Genomic DNA, 22,245 nt, shown 5'->3' with positions numbered 1-22,245 from the left:
GGATGTAACCAAAGCGGTGTGCCGCTTGTGCAGACGTATAGTGCGAGCAGAGGACTCAAAAACGACTAACTTGCATGAGCATGTACGCGTCCACCATCCGAATGTTTTTGTCTGAACGTAGGCACTGCCTTTCTTTCTTTCTGTTATGAGTTTGAGTAAATGAATCGCTGCGTTTGGGCGCACTCTGAGGAGGGTGCATGTGCTCGCAGATGAAAGAGGGTGCTGTTGAAAGAGCGCTATTATTCTGTTGACTGCTTCTGTTAGCGCCATCATTATTAGCAAACTTACTCATGGGCAAATAAATAAATCGCTCTTGTACCCACTCTGTGTGTGTGTGTGTGTGTGTCAGTGTCACATGGTTGCCATGAGTATTACATGTAGAGGCAGCACAGTGGTGCAGTGATTAGCACTGAGCTCGGTCCCACCACCTGGCTGTGGACTTTGCGTGGGTACTCCAGCTTCCTCCCACAGTCAAAGACGTACAGTTAGCAGGGTTAATATTAGTCTAGTGTCTTTATAAGACTACAGTTATAGAGAAAAACACTCAACACCCATCAGACACCATCCTCCCCATGAGCAAGCACTTTGGTGACAGTGGGAAGGAAAAACGTAATTTTAACATCGAGAAACTTCCAGCAGGCTCAGGGAGGGGCGGAGCCATCTGCTGCGACCACTCGCAGAGGTGGGACATGCTTTTTTTCCCTCTTTAATATTGGCACAAATAGAAGTAATATTTCATGTGTCAAATGTTAGTGAATCAGGTCTCTAATATTCTGCACCTGAAACGAACTCCCAGAAATACGTTTGCAACAAGTTCAGTTACAAAAATCTCCGAGTTCCCACCTCTTGCACGCAGTCCTTTGTAAATACCAGCAGTATAGTTTTTAATTACATTTATTCCTAGTTAGCTGTACCACAGCACATTAGTTAATCTGCTCCATAGTGTCTTAGTAAGGTGTACATGCTGCTAGAGCTGAACAGAACCCACCCTTTTCAGAAATGTCCATATCTGGTGTTTCTGCTCCGCTCAACTTAATATGTGCCTTCATCTTTGTTTATGAGCTGTTTCTGCACAGCTGCTACTGTAATAGCAGCTGTGCACGGTACGAGACACCCTGTGAAGTCAGAACAGGAACAGTTTAGGAATAATCGTTATGGGCTTCATGTCCTCAACAATAGATTTGATAGTTACCAACTCAACTTTGTTCTTTCTGTGATGAGAGAGGAAGCGTCACATCCAGTCTGAGTGTAGCTGCTGCTCCTGGCACACCCTGGGGCTACACATGTTGTGGCTGGATGTGTGAACCATTATTAAGATAAAAAGTGAAATAAATAAATAAAAACACATAATTAAACAGACCAAACGAATTAAAATATGCCTCTTTTGATGTGGTCACGCTGAAGGCCTCGAGCCTGAGACATCAGACTCTGCAGTACATCCTAACACAGGTAAGTGTAGATGGCTGCTGTTCTGAAAATTCAGTTTTAACAGATTCCTCCTGCTTCCAGAAATGAATTAACGAAGCACTGTATTCATCTCAAAAATAAAGACACAATTGCGTGACCAAAGAGAAAGGCAGCGATCGACAGGCTGACCTGAGGAGTCCGGCCCATACATTTAAATGCAGGCGTTCCTGCAATAGCCAGCTGGGCGTCCATGCCCCACCAAGCTGCTCTCAAAGTCTGTTTGATCTGTTCCTCTTTTCATCTTATCACATTAAGATGCCTCTGCGTTTGTATGTGTAGCTTCTACCGTTGGCTTTTAAGATCACCTCTGTGATGGTTCACAGACACACTATTAAATAGTAGCTTAAAGGTGCATTACAGCTAAATATGTACCCTCATAAAGCTTTTAACCTGAGACACTGTGCTAACCAACCACAAACAGTTTCTTGGTCCAACAACTGTGTTAGAAAACACGGCGTCATTGAAGCATGGTAATAATGTTGCATGTTGTCACTCTGTGCTATAATGTAGGCTTGGATGTTATTGAATGATCACATTCCCTGAAAGCCATAATTTGGGAACTTATAACTTAGTTTACATTTTTGGCAGAGTTATAAATATGACGGCTTGGCTAACAGCAGTTCTTGTTTTTAATTTAGACCTCGAGCTCCTCCCTCAGCACATTGCTTTCATACTGGAGCAAACCTTTAGTTCTGGGTTGTGCTTTTGATTCTGTGCTGCTTTACTGAACTTATTTATGACGGACATCATTTAATGCAACCCAGAGTGTTTCGTGGCCACATCTCTGTCACAGCCTTTAGCTGGCGCTCCACTTGCTGACTGTGTTGATAAGTGGGCTGAATCAGCAGCCAGGTTCAGTAATGACCTGCTCTTCTCCACATGTAGCAAAGCGCCCTGTCGAAGCACATCACAGGGTTTGAAGACTGTCCTTTGAATTAGGAGAAGAACTGTCGCTGCTACCATCAGTTTAGACTTTGGCCTTTCTGTGTTACTGTCAGCTCTTTAACCTATAACGTGCCTTGAAGCAGCTGATGTTGTGATTTAGCAGTTTTTGCAGCTGCAACTCAAACACGTGTGTGTATGCAGGTGTTTTCTTTGCTCTGGCCGCTCAGAGTAATTTAGCAGTATTTAACGTAAAGTAGTGAGACAACACTTAGCAATAATTTTGTCAGGAGGGATGTGTTGCACGTATTTAGTCGCACTGAAAATGAAATTGGAAAAGACCACTACAGGGTCACCTGTGCTATGATAGAAGGTGTGGAAGTGATTTAGATTAAATGGATCTTGCCTTGTTGGTGCAGTAAAGGTTCCTGGTGGCCAAAGGGCTGCTGTGAAGGCAGACAAATGGCTCTCAGAGGAGACAAAGGCCACATCTAGAAATAATGGAAAAGCTCTCTGCTGGTGTGCTTTGGATTTTCTGTTTTTTCTGCTGTTTTTCTGACAGCGCTTTTTTCAGATCTTAATGAGCAGCAGCATTAAAGCGCATTTGATTTGACTGGAAACGAGCTGCTTAACGTGGAAGTTTGGGAACAGAGAAACTGCTTCTGTTGTTGTTTGTCTCATTTATCTCTCTCAGCTTTATAATTAATGCAGTCTTTGACCCTGGGAGCAGAGATGGAGACAAAGTGTTTCTACACAAGATGGATAACACACTGCAGAGTCTATTTGTCTTTTTCCTCTAGCTGCTCAGTTCCCAGGTGTGAACGTACGTGAATGTACGAGCAGCGGAGGGACGTGCTCGGTACACACTCCCTGGATAAACAAGGGTTACTAAAGAGCCTCCAGATGCTCATCACCATAAATAAGTTACCTAATGAGACTGGTTTAGGCAGACAGTTGGAATCCGTCTGTCTCCGGTCCTCTTCCATTTCCCCTTACCTTTCCCTCATCACATTTCCCACTGCCAGTGGGCTCAACCGCAGCTGCCAGGGCTCTGGCACCGCCACAACAACAGATAAGCTTTTAATTAAATGCCATTAATGAGAGACGTTTAAGGAGATGGAGTACGAACCTGACTCTAATTGGTTTTCTACTGAGACGTACCCCCGGCACAAAGCAGCTGTGGAACCACTGCGTGTCCGTTTGTGAGCACTGGGACTTTTTGATTTTGTTTGCACCGTTGGGAAAAGAAGCCATCTCCGATTTCAGGAATCGCAGAGCGAGTGCCTCGTGTCTTTTGGCTGATAAAAATGCACCAGCGCTCCTGTCCTAATAAAAGTACATTTGAAGAAAGGGCAGACGGAGCAGAGATGGGGAAAGCATGTGGATGTTTGATTAGCAAAGAGTGGGGGAGGGGGTGTGTAGGGCTTGGTAAGAAGGCAGGTTAAATGAAACATGGGGGAGAGAAAGCCCTCTTTTCCCACACTGACCTCCATTATTTCGTTTTAATGCTTCAGGGTTATTTCGTTCAGTTTAAGCTTAACTATCCTGATACTGCAGGTTTCAAACTGGGTTCTGACATCTTTAGTATCCAGGGAGCGTCTGACGGTTTCCTCTTGTCCGCGTTGTGCGATGCACATCGCAGGGTTTTGTCATCTTTTGTTTCTTTTGATCTGAAATGCGTTTTCAGGTGTGTGTCTTAGAGACTTTTATGTGACTTTGTGAAACGTGCAGATACATTATGCTGCATATTTTTGTACCAGACATCACTGAGAGACAGCCCAGTCTTTAATCTTTGCTTGTCATCTGGGCATATTTGCCTATTTTTCTTTCCTTCTGTTGTTTGCTTCAGGATAAGGTGTCTGCCTTTTTTACATCTAACTCCTACCAATAAGTCAGCTACCCTGTAGCTTCCACGAAGGTTTGCCGTGGCCCAGACATCCTCATCGCCCTCATTGCTCCTGTCAGACCAAGTGACCTAAATAAGTTAGATTGCCCTCTTAACCACCTTCAGCTAACTCTGCCCCCTGCTGAGGTGGCAAGAATGCCCTCATACCCCAAACTGTGTCGTTGAGGATGTCAGAATCGGTGCTCCATCACATCAACCAAATGTGATCATTTAACATATTTTTGAAATACCAAATTCAGTACTAAAATGAAACTTTCAAATGTATGAAGGTTGGAAAAACACTCTTGGCAAATTGGATGCTTAAATTGTCAGCCTACACATTTCCTTCCCTCCGTCAAACTCTGTGTTAAACATATTTTATCACACCACAAAACGTGTGTTGGAACACAACCAGCCTAAAATTATTCATATAAATATAAAAGTAATTTTTAAAATGGTGAAAAATATTTATCACGTCCTCTGAATAGCTAAAGGCACGTTGGTGACGTAGGCAGATGATTGTTTGGACACAGTTGTACTCACCTGGACTGTACGCTGACCTGCTGCTGTGGTTCTTTACAACCAAACCAATTTATTAAGTCTGACGTAGTTATCCGTTTCATTTTCCAAGTGCTTCTTTCATAAGACAAAGAAGCACAGAGATGATGGAGAACCAGCCCTGCAGGACAGCGTCTCTGGCTGTGGGAGTGTTTCTAATATTCAGTCAGGCTGACAGGCTGACCTGAAGGAGGGAACACAGGTAGTGTTAGCCAAATGTTAATGCCTTGACCCAGAGTGACGGGTGGATCCTGGTAGTGGGTTCAATGTGAGTGGAGTTGCCCCCCACCTTCTTCAAATCTAACAAAAGTGGGATCAAACGTTTGTGCTGCAAAAATGTTTGTTTGTGCTGCTTTCATTTTAAAAATATTAATAAAATAATGTCCTGATGCGTGCTTAATCATCCATTCTGTTCATCTGGACATTTTCAGTGGGAGAAGATTCTCGTCACTCATCCAGTGACTTCTTCAGTCTCAGCTGACAGCCGCTTTCTCCAACCTTATAAACAGGACATGTGCAGTGAAGAGAGATCTTACATCTGTCTCCACTGGCATCCCAGTCACGGAAGCGTTGGAGGTAGTTTGTAAGAGATTACAGGATCACCCCAACCTCAGCAACAGGACCACTCTCAGCACTGATCAGTTGTGTTTGCTTTTGGAAGTGTGTCTTAATTCCACGGGTTACCCAGTTTCACCCATTGTGACCAATTTGTGCGTGGAGGAGGTGGGAAACCGGGCTTTGTTATCGGTCACGACAGGTGTGTGATGAGCCCTTTCCTCCTTTTTAAAATGGTAGCTGCACAAACGTTTGATACCACTTTTGTTAGATTTGAAGAAGGTGGGGGGGCAACTTCACTCACATGTGTGATCACTCTGTCATTCTCACATGGTTTTGGTTTGCTGTGATAAATGCATATGAGTGTACTAGTGCTGGCTGATATGGGGGAAATCTAATATCACAATATTTTTTTAGCTATATCGCTTTTGGTGACCGAGTAGTTGTGGGAACCGACTAGTGTGCAGCGCCCTGTCGTCACCTCCAAACGTTTTCTATACAGTTCCCTTATAGCAGTCAAATAGTGCAGTCACTAATGCTGCTGGTGCTTCAGACAGAATGACAGCAGGACACAGCTTCACAGATGTGAACAGTCCCTCGAGTACGAGCCGCATACATAACTGCATCGACTGCATACACATTAGAGCCCAGTCACTCGCTCTGTCTCTCTGTTGTTTTGGGTGTTTCACATAATATATCCACATGTTGATGAGATCTAACTTTCAGTGCAATCCAAACTCAAACTTGATCCAGCTCTTTTTCCCAGGCCAGCTGCCCCTACTTCCTGTCTATATTTCTCCACTCTGACACGAGGTTCACATCATCTCCACATTGTACCTTTAAAGAATGGCATGGGATTGTGTCCGACGGAAACGGTGAGGACAGGAATGTGAGGGGACAGATGGCAGAGAGCGTGAACGCTCGTTGTGAAGTGATATCTGTTTACAGGCCCTGTGGGAGGGCTGCTAATGCTCCAGCGTCACCAGGCAGACAAAGAGCTTCAATAGATGGAGTTAAGTGGACATCACCCTGAGGTGGCAGCGGTGTCTAATCTAATATAGTCACTACAAAACGAATTTGGGAGGCTTAACCACGCGGCGTCGCTTCTTGTCCTTTGTATTTGGTTTCCAGCACATGATCACAGTGACCATCCGATGACATGTAGTCCTGTGAACCTTCTGAATAGCAAATACGTGAATTATTTCTGAATAAATCATCCTCCTTCCTGCCAGTTCTCACCTCCCCTGAACACTTCTTTATGTACATAACAGCAGTAGGACTTTGTTCTCTTCTGACCTGCTCTGTGTACACCTGTCTGCTAGCTGGTTCTTCGTGTCTTTGTGTAAGTTCTCCTCTGTGGTTTAGTCACCACGCTGTGGCTACAGGAACAAAAACACAAGAAATGTGTTTGTGTGTCACCTGCTGAAGGAAAGGTGATGCTGAGGCACGTGAATATAACATCAGCATGTTTGTCAGTACAGATGGTGTTTCATATTTCCATCACTGATCATCTGCTAGATGATTAAATGCATGATGAAAAAATCCAAATCTAAAGCATTTTGAAATAAAGAAGATTGGAATCATTTCACTGTCTTGGAAAACATGCAAAATGTGAACATATTGAGAGCTTTGTGATGCAAGAGCAGAAACACCAGGACTCTTTGTTCACTTTGGCAGATAGATCCAGAGGAACATGAGACAAAACTGTTCAGCGATAACCAAAGGAAACCTCACAACCCCCCCGGAGAGGTGCTACATGCTAGCAGGCAGAGCCTTGAGGAAACCGGGGTTGTGCTAGAAACAAACCGATCTGAAAACGTGAACACTGGTAACCTGCTGGTGGTGAAAGCTTTACTTTAAAATGACAGACTCTAATTACAGTATAAGTATTTAGATTTGTAGTTATTTGTTGTAGCGCTCTAAGCTAGCTGTGGCCTTGTTGTAAGTCTCTATAACATTGAAGCAAAACCAGTTTCTGCTAACTTTGGGTTGATGGTGCTGTATCTCAACATGCAGAACTAAGTTCTCAGCAATCGTTGTTCTCTACCTCCGTGATGTAAATGGACAACAGTCCACACAGAATCACAGACACCCTACATGCAGAGTTCTACGAGTTTGTTCTACATTTTTCATTTTGACCTTTCGTGGTACGTACGCAACAAATAGAGTCGACCTTTAACAGAACAGGCGTCTCCTCTCAGCTACAGACATTTTTATCTAATTCTAACAGGTCTCACTGTTCACAATCACGTTTTATTTTTGAAAATCTTGAAGTGTTAGCGAAATATGTTGCAGAGCTAATGTGTCTTAATTACCCTAAGCTATGCCCACAGGTTTCCAATGTTTAAGCACAATTAAAAATCAAGAAGCATTTAGAAAAAAAGAAGAAGAAGAAGAAGAAGAAGCGCCTTGTTGTCAGTTACTCATGTGCTCTACTTTGCAACCTGAGGTCACCTGTCTGTTTTTTAACAGCACTCCCTGCAGTGTCACAATGCATATCATTTCATAAAGTACATCATGCATTATCATGACTCCAGCAGTGCCTGTTGTTTTACTCTAAAGCAGCGGAATTTATGGTTTTCAGGGTTTTTATCGTTAACTCTGTTTCCCCGCGTCTTTTCCTGTGTTGTAGTTGTGCGTCTTATTTTGAAAGAAATATTTACATGTTACCATAGCGACCAGAGGGCATTAAGAAGCAGAGAGGAGGATGTTACTCTCCACGTTGTTGGCGCAGTTCAGGAGGACGCTGCTAATAAAGTTACACAGTGAATTCATCTTTATTATTATATTTACAAAATACCAGTTTTTGTCTCGGTCGTATCGTTTTATTTTGTTGTATTTATCCGCCACACCTTAAAGGCCGCAGCGTGAAAACATTGTCTGACATTAAACCGTCTGTGGAGCAACAAAGGTTGGGGAGCGCGGCTCTAAATAATATTTGGTACTGATTCTTATAGAGGACTTTTCTACCCTGGAGCACCGAAAGCACTTTATAAACATGCCTCATTCACCCATTCATACAAGCATTCACACTCTGATAGCTGCATCAGAGAACAACTTTGGATATTTGGCATGCAGACTGGAGCAGCTGGTGGTCTGCTCTACCCACGCTTTGGGAGATATGTTAGCAGGTTTTTGAACTCTTAAATATTGATGTCTTCTCACTTAGGAAAGGTGAAAAGTAGTGTTTCGTTTCAGCTTCATGCTGTTGTTGAAGTTATGTTGATAACTGCTTTCTGTAACGTGCAGGTATTGGAGGTAACCTGGTGGCTATTCAGTCAAGCAGGATCTCCACCCACCTTCATTTCCACTGTGCTCCTGGGGAAGTTCCCAATGAGGCCAAGGGCTGCTACTACCCCTGCCGCACATTCTGTGGTACAGGTCAGTGTACACACACACACACACACACACACACACACACACACACACACACACACACTGTTTAATTGGCTTTCACGCACGTATACGTGTTTAAAGTAGGCTTGGATGTCATGTTTTATGATGGTGTCAGAATGATGATCAGGCTCAACTGAAGACTTTGAAACGAGCTTTTAGCCATTCCCCTGGCTCGTTCGTTGTGAGACCCTCTCCTGCAGGCGTAGATTAGCTCTGTGTTTGGAAGAAGCAGTGGGGGCAGCTGGTGGACTGCGTGAGCGGGTACAGTTTGTCACCAGCCTGTGTGTTTTTCATAAAGAATAGAAGAATGTATTTTGGATCCCTCACGTTCAGCTCTAATGTTTTCATCTTGTTTGTATTTTCTCAGGCGCCAATCATCGTTCTGCACAGATGCTCTTCCTTTCGGCCATCCCCGGTCACCTGATTTTCCTCTACGCCATCCACTTCATGAAGAGTGGCCACACAACCCTGACGCCCATCTTTATGTCTGTCTACCTAGCTGCTGCTATGCTGCAGGTGAGTACACAGCCAGTGTAAAGAATTCTAGAATAATCCTTCCACATGAAGCATTTAAGCTCACTGGCTCTTTTTGCAATCCCATCTCAGACCTTAATGCTTTGTTATCAACACCAACAAAAAGGCATTGCTCAGGCTCCTCTGTGATTCCAGTTGTTTAAAGCTGTATAAAGTGACTATATGTGGTCCGACAGGCCGCTTTAGTGACAAAATATTAGGCTCACATTCATCAGTGTACAAAGGCTCTACATCAGTGCTCACCCTGATGTCTTCAGTTTGCATCAGCAGATTTTTTGCAACATCTACAAAGTTTAAACAGAAGAAATGATAGCATGTTTTTAATCCGCTGTGTTAATTGTATTTAAGAGGGTCAGCGAAAACAGCAACACCTGTGAACCTGTGTGAAAATATTCCGAGTCAGATATAAAAGGAAGATGAGTCTGTGTCTTCCTCAACAGCAGGTGGAGATGCAGGTGTGTGAGTGTTGTGGTTTGAGGCGGTGCCTGAAGGAATCTTATTTTGTTTTGGCAGCAGGTATGATAATTATGAAGGAGCAGCTTGAATTATGATTGGCTGCTTTCACTTCTTAGGTGCATCGTGATCTGTCTTTAAGGTCTGGAATTCGAAGAATTGACTTCGCGTGTGCGTGTGTGCGTGTGTGTGCGTGCGTGCGTGTGTGTGTGTGTGCGTGTGTGCGTGTGTGTGTGTGCGTGCGTGCGTGCGTGTGTGTGTGTGTGTGTGCGTGCGTGCGTGCGTGTGTGTGTGCGTGCGTGCGCATGTGTGCGTGTGTGTGTGTGTGTGTGCTTGCATGTGCATGCGTGTGTGTGTCTCGGACTCTTGCTCTGCCCAAAGGCTTTTTGAGGCTTCCCTAAATCTTTAATGCAGACACAGAACATTAAGATGTAATCCTGGCCACTGAGGCATTGGACATTCTCCTAATCAATTAAGAGCAGAGCCGCTTTAAGGATCCTTCAGTCCCAAATAGAACATCAGATGGCAGAGACGACTCTCGGGACTGCAGGAGTAAAAAGTGTTTGTATCCAGCCTTTTTCACATTGAAGTCACCAAAGAAGATGACTGATCTGTTCAAGAGCTGAATCCTGCTTTGTGTGGGTCTTTCTGCACGTCTTCATAGATGGAAGTGTTTTAGGGTACAAATGTTTATTGAAGTAAGATGCAGAAATGGCTCCCAGAAGTACGTGTGCTTTGTCACGAGGTTTCTCCTCGTGCCATATTTAATCATCATTTTACACCGTCATATGGATGGATGCTAAACTCTGTAATATTCAAGAGGAAAATGTTGAATAGTAAATTCATATGATTCAGTTTGCATTGTGTTTGCAGTGCCTGCACACGTTCGTGTCTCAGCCGTTTGAAGAAAATAAAAAAGCCACCGTGCTCCAAACAGCAGACAGACACAGCTGATGACACACTGGTAGCATGGTGGGGCATCTAGTAGAGTTAGAAAGAAGATCAGAAAAAAGGAGCTTAAAGGGACTACAGGGAGTGCAGAATTATTAGGCAAGTTGTATTTTTGAGGAATAATTTTATTATTGAACAACAACCATGTTCTCAATGAACCCAAAAAACTCATTAATATCAAAGCTGAATGTTTTTAGTTTGTTTTTAGTTTTAGCTATTTTAGGGGGATATCTGTGTGTGCAGGTGACTATTACTGTGCATAATTATTAGGCAACTTAACAAAAAACAAATATATACCCATTTCAATGATTTATTTTTACCAGTGACACCAATATAACATCTCCACATTCACAAATATACATTTCTGACATTCAAAAACAAAACAAAAACAAATCAGCGACCAATATAGCCACCTTTCTTTGCAAGGACACTCAAAAGCCTGCCATCCATGGATTCTGTCAGTGTTTTGATCTGTTCACCATCAACATTGCGTGCAGCAGCAACCACAGCCTCCCAGACACTGTTCAGAGAGGTGTACTGTTTTCCCTCCTTGTAAATCTCACATTTGATGATGGACCACAGGTTCTCAATGGGGTTCAGATCAGGTGAACAAGGAGGCCATGTCATTAGTTTTTCTTCTTTTATACCCTTTCTTGCCAGCCACGCTGTGGAGTACTTGGACGCGTCTGATGGAGCATTGTCCTGCATGAAAATCATGTTTTTCTTGAAGGATGCAGACTTCTTCCTGTACCACTGCTTGAAGAAGGTGTCTTCCAGAAACTGGCAGTAGGACTGGGAGTTGAGCTTGACTCCATCCTCAACCCGAAAAGGCCCCACAAGCTCATCTTTGATGATACCAGCCCAAACCAGTACTCCACCTCCACCTTGCTGGCGTCTGAGTGGGACTGGAGCTCTCTGCCCTTTACCAATCCAGCCACGGGCCCATCCATCTGGCCCATCAAGACTCACTCTCATTTCATCAGTCCATAAAACCTTAGAAAAACCAGTCTTGAGATATTTCTTGGCCCAGTCTTGACGTTTCAGCTTGTGTGTCTTGTTCAGTGGTGGTCGTCTTTCAGCCTTTCTTACCTTGGCCATGTCTCTGAGTATTGCACACCTTGTGCTTTTGGGCACTCCAGTGATGTTGCAGCTCTGAAATATGGCCAAACTGGTGGCAAGTGGCATCTTGGCAGCTGCACGCTTGACTTTTCTCAGTTCATGGGCAGTTATTTTGCACCTTGGTTTTTCCACACGCTTCTTGCGACCCTGTTGACTATTTTGAATGAAACGCTTGATTGTTCGATGATCACGCTTCAGAAGCTTTGCAATTTTGAGACTGCTGCATCCCTCTGCAAGATATCTCACTATTTTTGACTTTTCTGAGCCTGTCAAGTCCTTCTTTTGACCCATTTTGCCAAAGGAAAAGACGTTGCCTAATAATTATGCACACCTGATATAGGGTGTTGATGTCATTAGACCACACCCCTTCTCATTACAGCGATGCACATCACCTAATATGCTTAATTGGTAGTAGGCTTTCGAGCCTATACAGCTTGGAGTAAGACAACATGCATGAAGAGGATGATGTGGACAAAATACTCATTTGCCTAATAATTCTGCACTCCCTGTAAATATGACCACAAAAATGACCTGATGGAGGTTTAATACAAGTGGAACAGTGGTTCTGCGCCGCATGGAGCCACTACAGATGGCGTCTGAACGAGCAGGGAAACTGTCGAAAAAGAGCAAATATTTTTTATAGGGAGAATAAGCAAATACTTCTGTGTGCTTTGTCTCTTGTTTTGCTCGTGTCAAACATGACCTCATGGGGCTTCCAAATAGCAGCGTTGGTTTACAGCACAGTGAACTGATCATGTGTTTACACTGAGAACTATTGAAGCAAAGCGCTGCAGTCAGTGAGCAGGTCTGCAGGGCTGGAAAACTAATGTGTGGGTGTGTGAGGATTATAAGCAGGGGATAGTAGCTTCACCTTCAGCGAGCCTCCGCCTGTAATGCAGACCAGTGCAAATGATGCAATGCCCACCAGCAAACTCACATGTGCAAAAAAAGCGTGACACTTTAAGGTCGTAAAGGGAGCGCTGGCTACTACTGTAAAGATGCATAATATCTGATTGCATGAGGAACATTAGTTTTAACACTGTTTATGACTTGGAGTAGATCGTTTCTGCACTGGCTCTGAGAAAAAAGTAGCCTTGGTCAGTGCTCGTAAAAGACCCCGATGCACTCACTGCACATCGGAAACTGAAACCACATTACCCACACGGATACATTTCATTTGGTTTTTGCCAGTAAGTCTTTTTAAAGAAATAAATGCTCAATTCAAACTGGCTGTGCGAATACCCAGTTGAGATTCAATATGGACTTATTTTTCCCACACCTTCCAATGTCGTTCCAAATTTTCTCCTACATTCGATGCAGCGCGAGACCCCCAAAAAAGTGTGTAACATGGCAGAATTTGATAATGTCATTCAGTTCTACTTTAACTGTAGCAGTCTGCTTCTTTAATAGCAGTGATAAGCAGAAACTGCACATGGTACAGTTTGATAGCGTTCCATTGAAAGTGAAAGCAGAGAAAATAAGGGGAGAAATTGAAACATTCCTGCAAAATAGCCCGACTCATTGTGCTATCTCTGCCTGCTTCACAGTACAGTCACTAGTTAGGAAGGAAGAATGGGGTTGTGCATGTTTTGGCGCACGGTGATTAATAATTTTACATAAATCCATAGGGATTAAAAAAAGCCTGGAACATGGCAAGAGATGAAGCATGAAAACATAAACAAATCACACAAGACAGCACGATTTAATGTTAGCCCACAGCATATCCAGTATAAGAATGAGGCAATACTGAATAAACTAAGGCAACACGGTGCAGTCAGTGGTGGTGTGAAGGGAAAGTAGAGAGTTTGACAGATTGGGATTGGAGCAACTTTGTCTGATGAGGTTAAACAAAGTTTAATAGTGAAGCATATGCATGTCTATGATAATGTTAATGGAAGCCAAGTTCCTGGATAACACAGAGGTAGTACACAGGAAAACATGAATCAATAATAACTGAGGTAACCATCTCTTACTCTGAAGACATGATCTCATTATTCCAGTGAGTGTCAGATCTTATCCAACTCAACGTAGTTTGGGCTCTCATCTGTCAGCAAGCGTTTGGTCCACAAACCAGTCAGCTTCACGCATGCATCAAAAGACAGTATGGCCAGGCTTTCTGAGGTCCGCATGACATTTTCCTATCAAGTACACCAGTATAAGTGTCAGCTCAAATGCAGTCAGGGTGTCTGTCAGGCAGTGCTCAGCAGCAGCAGGATCGTATTTTGCTAGTTTAATAGAGTAATTGCTGTGAAAGGTTGCCTAGAGGCAAAATACAGAGGAGTGTTTCTGAATGTGCTCAGTAGACAGCTCAACGCTCTCAGATGTGAAATCATCGTCATCAAAACACCAAAACAAAGCAGATTTTATTTCCCGATTTGGCTTTGACTGCTGTGTGATGTGAGCGACAGCTGAAACGTGAATCCAAAAACAAACCAAGCCTCGATTTTTGTGATGGTAAAATCCAAGAGATTTTACAACCAGCAGCAACTTTGGGGTTGAAAGATTACGCCTGTAGAGACGTGCCGAATAGCTTCTTGAGGCTGGCTCCAAGAGTCAGTCCCTTTAGACTTCCATGTTAAAGTGTATCATAACAACTGTACTCAAGACCACTGCTTTTTAATAAATCGCACTATTAAACTTTATAAATGCTTAAAGTTAGCGTTGTGGCTGCTGGCACAGATAAGTTGCAAGCACCCGGCTTTATCCCCGTCCCTCTTCCCCGCTCTTTTTCTTTCCCTCTTTCTTTCTCCCGTTTCTTTTCCCCAGTCAAGTCTGTCCCGTGTTCAGCAAATGAAAATAAAATGAACAATAAAAGGTGAATCAAATAGACCAATACGGCAAGGCTGGGATGGTCCATTTGGTAAAGTAAATTTCTTTGGCTTTAGACAATAATTCTGATGGCAAAAGAACCAAACGGGACAGGCAAAAAAAAAAAGCAAGCACCCGGCTGCTGGGTGAATGAAATTCACGTATTTTATTGTAAAATTTAGCACTGATGCCTAGGGCTGTTCGATGTAACGATATATATCGGATGACGATATACAAACATCTATCGTTTCATTTCACGCTGTCATTTGTTTCGTGGTGTCGCAAAATAAACTGTTTACAGTAATATTTGTTCATGGTTCTGATGTCACTGTAGTGGCTATATTCATTTCTTCAAGTTCTCTCTTTCTCTTATATTTAATATAACCACACTACGGACGGACAAGCGCCTGTTTTTATGCGTTGTCGTTAGCAACAACGACGGTAAAACCATCACGTGTCCGCTTGTTTACGTTCCACATAAACCTTTCACAATAAAGCTCAAGATCCTGTTGAGACTTTTCAAAATAAACTGAATCATGTGAAAGATGCAGAATGTTTACGGATGAGAAGTAAAAAAGAGCCGCCAGGTGCTAAAAAATAAACCTTAGACTCAAACGTCAGAACAGGCTTTTCCCCGCAGCACGCCGTGTAATAAATACTCAAAGAAAACGGCGCCGTTACAACTTATGTCTAAAAATGTGTCGTTTCATGCATCGGTTAAAACACTCGACTCAGCTACATGACGCCCAGCTGGAAACACTTCACCTGCCCGAGATTCACAGAATTTACAGAAAATGTTACATTTGTGTGATTTATATCGTTATCGGACGATAGATGTCTGATATCGGGAGATGAGATTCTGGTCATATCACACAGCCCTACTAATGCTCCTCTGTGCTGGATCTATGTAGAGACTACACAAGTGGAAATGCTGTTGCCGGTTTCTGAGCAGGCTGCATCAACAGCACATACATTATAAGGGAGGTGCATATCAGGTTAGGGCATAAGGTTTTAGAAGGGTTTGTGGTTACAACGTTCCTATGGCATTGATTTGATACAGACATATAAATCTAATGTCATTTATATGTGCCTCTGTAACATGCATCCAGATCATCTCTGGATGCATGTTGCTTATCAGGCTTGCAGTAAGAGCCATGTGCCTGTTCATCTTAGCCGATATGATGCCTGACAGGAGCTTCCATGTAGGACTGAGGCAGGTTATTGGTCGGTAGTTGGAGGGGACCGGTCCCTTCTGGGGGTCCTTTGGGGATCAGGACCGTCCGGCCTTCGGTTAGCCATTCCAGGTGTCTCTCGTTAACTAGCAGCTGGTTCATTTGTGCTGCCAGACGCTCGTGGAGTGCAGTCAGCTTCTTTAGCCAGTAGGCGTGAACCATGTCGGGCCCTGGTGCTGTCCAACTCTTCATACTGGAGACCCTTTCTTGGATATCTGCCACTGTGATGGCTACTGGACCCTGTTCAGGGAGGTCGCTGTGGTCTGCTCTTAGATCCACTAGCCACTGAGCATTGCCGTTATGGGTTGTGTCCTTCTCCCATATGCTCTTCCAGTATTGCTCCGTCTCCAGCCTTGGTGGTGCTGTTCTCATATTGTTCCCCTGCCACTGAGAGTACACCTTTGCTGGTTCTGTGGAGAACAGCTGGTTTATTCTCCTGCCTTCGATATCTCTTGTGTACCTTGCGGCTGTGAGTCGTTGCTTGGCAGTCTCAAAGGTTTCAGGTATGGACAGCTTGCTGTACTTATTAGGCACCTTCTTCATCACACCTTACTGCAGCTCCAATAGTTGGCTAACCTCCATCCATGCTACTGTGATCTTGGCCTCTAGTCTCCTCCATGGAGGATATTGCTCCTTGTGGCTGTTCAACTCGTAGCCAAGCATCTCACTGATCTCTGCTGCTGTAGTGCAGATCAGCTGGTTAGTCTCTGTAATGGTAGCGGTAGGTAGGTCCGTAGTGCTGCATTCACATCATCTAGTAGATGATCTGTCTGTACTTCACGTAGTCTTGGAAACCGGCAACGGAGGATCCAAGTTTAACGCTTTCAGGTCAGTTCCTCTTGCAGTCAACACTTTCTTCCTTCGCTCTCGGGGCTTGGTACCTAATCTCAGGTGAGGGTGATGATACAGTGGGGCAAAAAAGTATTTAGCCAGCCACCGATTGTGCAAGTTCCCCCACTTAAAATGATGACAGAGGTCAGTAATTTGCACCAGAGGTACACTTCAACTGCGAGAGACAGAATGTGAAAAAAAAAATCCATGAATCCACATGGTAGGATTTGTAAAGAATTTATTCGTAAATCAGGGTGGAAAATAAGTATTTGGTCACCTCAAACAAGGAAAATCTCACAGACCTGTAACGTCTTCTGTAAGAAGCTTTTCTGTCCCCCACTCGTTACCTGTATGAATGGCACCTGTTTGAACTCATCATCTGTATAAAAGACACCTGTCCACAGCCTCAAACAGTCAGACTCCAAACTCCGCCATGGCCAAGACCAAAGAGCTTTCGAAGGACACCAGGAAAAGTATTGTAGACCTGCACCAGACTGGGAAGAGTGAATCTACAATAGGCAAGCAGCTTGGTGTGAAAAAATCAACTGTGGGAGCAAATCATCAGAAAATGGAAGACATACAAGACCACTGATAATCTCCCTCGATCTGGGGCTCCACGCAAGATCTCATCCCGTGGGGTCAAAATGATCATGAGAACGGTGAGCAAAGATCCCAGAACCACACGGGGGGACCTGGTGAATGACCTGCAGAGAGCTGGGACCAAAGTAACAAAGGTCACCATCAGTAACACACTACAACGGCAGGGAATCAAATCCCGCAGTGCCAGACGTGTTCCGCTGCTGAAGCCAGTGCATGTCCAGGCCCGTCTGAAGTTTGCCAGAGAGCACATGGATGATACAGCAGAGGATTGGGAGAATGTCATGTGGTCAGATGAAACCAAAGTAGAACTTTTTGGTATAAACTCAACTCGTCGTGTTTGGAGGAAGAAGAACACTGAGTTGCATCCCAAGAACACCATACCTACTGTGAAGCATGGGGGTGGAAACATCATGCTATGGGGCTGTTTTTCTGCCAAGGGGACAGGACGACTGATCCGTGTTAAGGACAGAATGAATGGGGCCATGTATCGTGAGATTTTGAGCCAAAACCTCCTTCCATCAGTGAGAACTTTGAAGATGAAACGAGGCTGGGTCTTCCAACATGACAATGATCCAAAACACACCGCCCGGGCAACAAAGGAGTGGCTCTGTAAGAAGCATTTGAAAGTCCTGGAGTGGCCTAGCCAGTCTCCAGACCTCAACCCCATAGAAAATCTGTGGCGGGAGTTGAAAGTCCGTGTTGCTCGGCGACAGCCCCAAAACATCACTGCTCTCGAGAAGATCTGCATGGAGGAATGGGCCAAAATACCAGCTACTGTGTGTGCAAACCTGGTAAAGACCTATAGTAAACGTTTGACCTCTGTTATTGCCAACAAAGGTTATGTTACAAAGTATTGAGTTGTATTTTTGTTATTGACCAAATACTTATTTTCCACCCTGATTTACGAATAAATTCTTTACAGATCCTACCATGTGGATTCATGGATTTATTTTTCACATTCTGTCTCTCACAGTTGAAGTGTACCTCTGGTGCAAATTACTGACCTCTGTCATCATTTTAGGTGGGGGAACTTGCACAATCGGTGGCTGACTAAATACTTTTTTGCCCCACTGTATATGTCCCCAATACATATAAATATATGATCACTCCTTGCTCCAAAAGCCAAGTATGGCTAGTATTGTAATGTTGAGGTAGAACCAGCTTACTTTCAGACGTGATTTTGGCTTCCACAATTGTGAATAGAAAATCATTGTAAAAAACGTTTACTATTAAGCTCTTCTTCTTTTCTGTGGTTGTAAGTCAAGTACACTCTTGCATGGTTTCTTCCCTCCCAAAAAGCTCAAGGTCACCTATTTTTAAGTGCAGCTTGAGCAGGATGACTAGCAGGGAGGCACTGGTGAAAAAGATCAATCTCACAAGGTTGGTGTACAATAAGTGAAGATGTGGAACGGTTATTAATCACTGCAGAGACAGTCATTCGGTTTGCATTCAACAGCACACAACAGTTAGCTTGGGCTCAGCTCTATGCTTTACGATAAGCTCAGTGGAGAATCACATGTAGAACATGATGCTGGTAATAAAGGTTTAAAAAAGGTTCCAAAAATAAAAGATCTAAAGCAGCCATGCTAATTTCTGTTGCTGTGTTTCTGTTACACTCATTTGATGGAATTCAGCTACTAAAATTATATCCATGTTTCCCAAGATATGGATGTTTGAAGTTAGTCATAAAAAAGTCATCCTGACCAAAAACGTGATTTTGATTTTGACAGATCAGCAAAATTGATTTATGTTTTTAATCCTAAATGAAGACCATAAAGCTTTCTTGTACGTATGAGGTTATAAGGATTAAAATGAGTAGACATGCACCATGCACCACGGCTGTATATCCCTACAGACCTGTGGCCAGGTGCATCATAAAGAAAGCTGATTTATGCTGAGGAGAAAATATTGAATATAAGAAATGCTCCCAGATACAATAAGCTCTCTTAAATTTATCGTATTTGCCACTTAAAAAAGATCTTTCAGTGTACTTTTGTATTAAATGACTTCCCCTTTAAATCTTCTAATTCAAAACAGATGAATTCAAATGAAATGCTATAATAAAATACCCAAGTCCGTGTATTCAAGTCATTCTCAAACTTAATTTTGTTATAGCCTGGAAAAAGAAAAGATTATTCAATAATGGCTCAATAAAGCAGCTTGCAATGGTCCACAAATCAAGCATTTCACTGAGCACTACTGTAGAATACAGCAAAATCCAATTATGTTTGCCCAGATGATAAATACTAGAGTATCTAATAAAGTGGCTTCAAGTGATACTGTTTGTATCACTGCAGGATTTGCAGGTTTCTTTGAGCACAGGGTTCCATATATACTGTATATATGTTGCATATTTAGCTGAGCTGCAGAGAAAAAAGGGGCTCAGAGATGTAACCATGAATAAGCAAAAAGATGTCTACGTAACAGCTCCGCGCACATATCAACAACACAGTATAACCTTACCTCTCAGAGATGATTAAACATTGATTATTTCAGAACATCTATTTAGCACAAGTCTTTGTTGTAGTCATTACAGACCACCTTACAGTGTTTGCATGTCTTTTTATTGCCTCACCACTATCAGAAGAAACACTTTCAGTCGTCCATACTTTCTGTCTGGTAACAAGCAACGTCCAATTATTTACAGGATTAAAGGATTTACATGAAAGATATTCAGTGATTCCAGCAGCGTCCTGAATTGTCTCTTAATCTCATAATTCCTCTGTGTTTGCAACATTACAACTCACCATAGTTCTTTGAAGCAAAGCACCAGCAACTGCACAAACTAAACATAAAGAGTCCTTCTTGGCAGACCTCCAGTCATTCAAGAGTTTCAAGGCTTGGAGACGAGTCAGTCAGTCATTGCATTTTATGCAAATGGTCCAAAATAAAAGTAAAGTCTGACATTTTTACTGAAGCAAAGACTCTCAGGTTGCACTCATACAGTTTAGTCTGTACCACGCCTTGGAAAGCTTGTATTCACTTTAGTTGGACATGAGCAGGTGTGTCCATGTAGCACAACTGAAAGCTGCTGTCAAAAACCCACAGTGCTACAAAGCAAACAGAAAGTTAAACTTACATTTTGTCCTGAGAGAGTGCTGTTATTAACAACAAGACAACCCAGTCTGGCTGAGACCTGTCAGCCTATGGAAGGAAGAGTTTTCTGCAAGCCTCCATGTTCCTTGCTTCGTTGTATGTACAGATCATACACAGGAATTTAAAATTGCAGTGCTCCCAACAAATAGTAGCTCAGTGCTCCAACATTCGGAAGAAGGGACTGCTCTCAGGGACGGGGGGGGGGGATCATTACTCCAACCCAAGATTGAGTCCCAAGCCCCAAGAACGATGGAAGGAGGAGCGTTGAGTGCAAGAGGAACTGACCTGAAAGATAGGATCATTGCGAAGGTGGAAACCTGGACCCTCTGTAGCCGGTTACCAACACTGCATCACGTACCCTCAGAAGGTCTACTTGAAGTTGTGGATGCAGCACTGTGGATGATCCCTGCTGCAACCATCACTGAGGCTAATCAGCCGATCTTGACCACGCTAGCAGTGATCAGTGAGATGCTTGGCTATAAGATGGACAGCCTTAAGGAGCAGTACCCTCCATGGAGAAGGAGACTAGAGGCCAAGATCAAGTTAGCACAGGGAAAAGTAGCCAACTATGGGAGCTGCAGAAGAAGCTGCCTAAGAAGTGCAGCAGGCTGACCTGAGGCCTTGGAAACTGCCAAGCAAAGACTCAGAGGCTTGGGCAGCCGCTCGGAGAGGTATGCTAAATAAATAGAAGGCAGCTGTACGAAACCAGCCGAGGTCTATGCCCAGCGGCAGGGGAACAATATGAGAACAGCATAATTTTTGTGTCTTTGAACTGTATTTTTATTTCAGTCACCTGTGTACGTGGACCGTCGCAGTCGAACATGGCCATCTCCAGAGATCAAACAGCTTCTTTGTGTAGACAAATCATCCCCCTTCACTCAGGCATGATTAAGGAACCAGGTACAGATGCTGTGGTCGAGACTGCTTGATGGATCGACACTCTGCTGGAGTTCCTTTTTTCATCTTTCATTTGGTTAATCGCATTTTTAACTTGGATGTGTCTCATTTGTTAAAAAACGCGGCTCCCTTTGCACACAAGCGCCTCTCCTTCCCCTCCCGCCTGAAAACCAAAGCTAAGCTGTGAACTGTAAATGATAGTGTAGTCGGCATTTTTAGATCCAGGATGGTTCAAAGGCAACAGTTTCAGCAGCTGAGAGGATGTGCTGCCCTGTCACCATGAATGAAAGACAAAGTGACAACGCCCGTGCTTGCGAATGGGTTTGAAAGCTTGTTATTTACCTGAGAGACGCTTTGCAGGGTCATGACTGAAGATTATTAGATGTGAAAGCAGGAGAACGCATTGTTTAACCGTATCAGATGTTCCATCACAGCCAAAGACAAGCCGGGCTGTCAGCAGGTTATCAGAACTCATACATTAATGTTATTAAACAAAAAACATCATTGTCATAACCAAACCGTCCCCCCTCTTCTGATATCATCATCCCTACTTTGCATGATGGTATCAATCAATGTCTGGAATACTTTGTTTGTCGAATGTTTTCACTGCCAACTTGGACAGCTCATTTCCTCTTAAATTATAGACCTGTCCTTATCTTTTAATAGACTTTTCTTTTCCTCTCGCCACCGTTCCACTTCATGTGTGGAAACTTGAATTATGAATAACACTCTAAGAACTCGTCTCTCGGTCTGCTGCTCTGTCCATTACTCCTCCTCGTCTTTGTTGCGGTTGCAGTTTTAAGTGTTTACGCTACTCTGCTTGGCATTTAAAGCACCTATTCATTTTCTTTCTCTTTCTTTTTAAGTATAAAGTTCTAAGGTTGCTTTTCTCTTTCTTATGAAAAAGAAAAATACTACTTGGAAAGTCAAAAGAAAGAAGGAAAAGTCAAGACTTCCCAAAATTGCCATTATCATAATTAT

The 22,245-nt window shown here is 43.3% G+C and overlaps 1 protein-coding gene across 5 annotated transcripts in view; it reads left to right on the top strand.

Moving 5' to 3' along the window:
• The window catches only part of slc41a2b (solute carrier family 41 member 2b), a 40,619-nt gene that overhangs the window by 13,985 nt on the left and 4,389 nt on the right, over nt 1-22,245 (top strand). For all 5 annotated transcript variants that reach the window (XM_086270009.1, XM_086270005.1, XM_086270007.1 and 2 more), the window contains exons 9-10: nt 8,597-8,728; nt 9,111-9,259. In XM_086270009.1, coding sequence (XP_086126135.1) covers nt 8,597-8,728; nt 9,111-9,259 — 281 coding nt within the window. The remainder of the gene's footprint in view (nt 1-8,596; nt 8,729-9,110; nt 9,260-22,245) is intronic.

This window comes from Aulonocara sp. 'chitande type north' Nkhata Bay, linkage group LG17 (genome assembly GCF_057382095.1).
Source record: "Aulonocara sp. 'chitande type north' Nkhata Bay isolate Kocher_YH1m ecotype deep benthic linkage group LG17, A_spYH_male_GT1.1, whole genome shotgun sequence".
In the NCBI taxonomy this organism is placed as follows: domain Eukaryota; kingdom Metazoa; phylum Chordata; class Actinopteri; order Cichliformes; family Cichlidae; genus Aulonocara; species Aulonocara sp. 'chitande type north' Nkhata Bay.
Note: the sequence above shows the minus strand (reverse complement) of the source record. Positions and strands in the feature narration are given on the sequence as shown.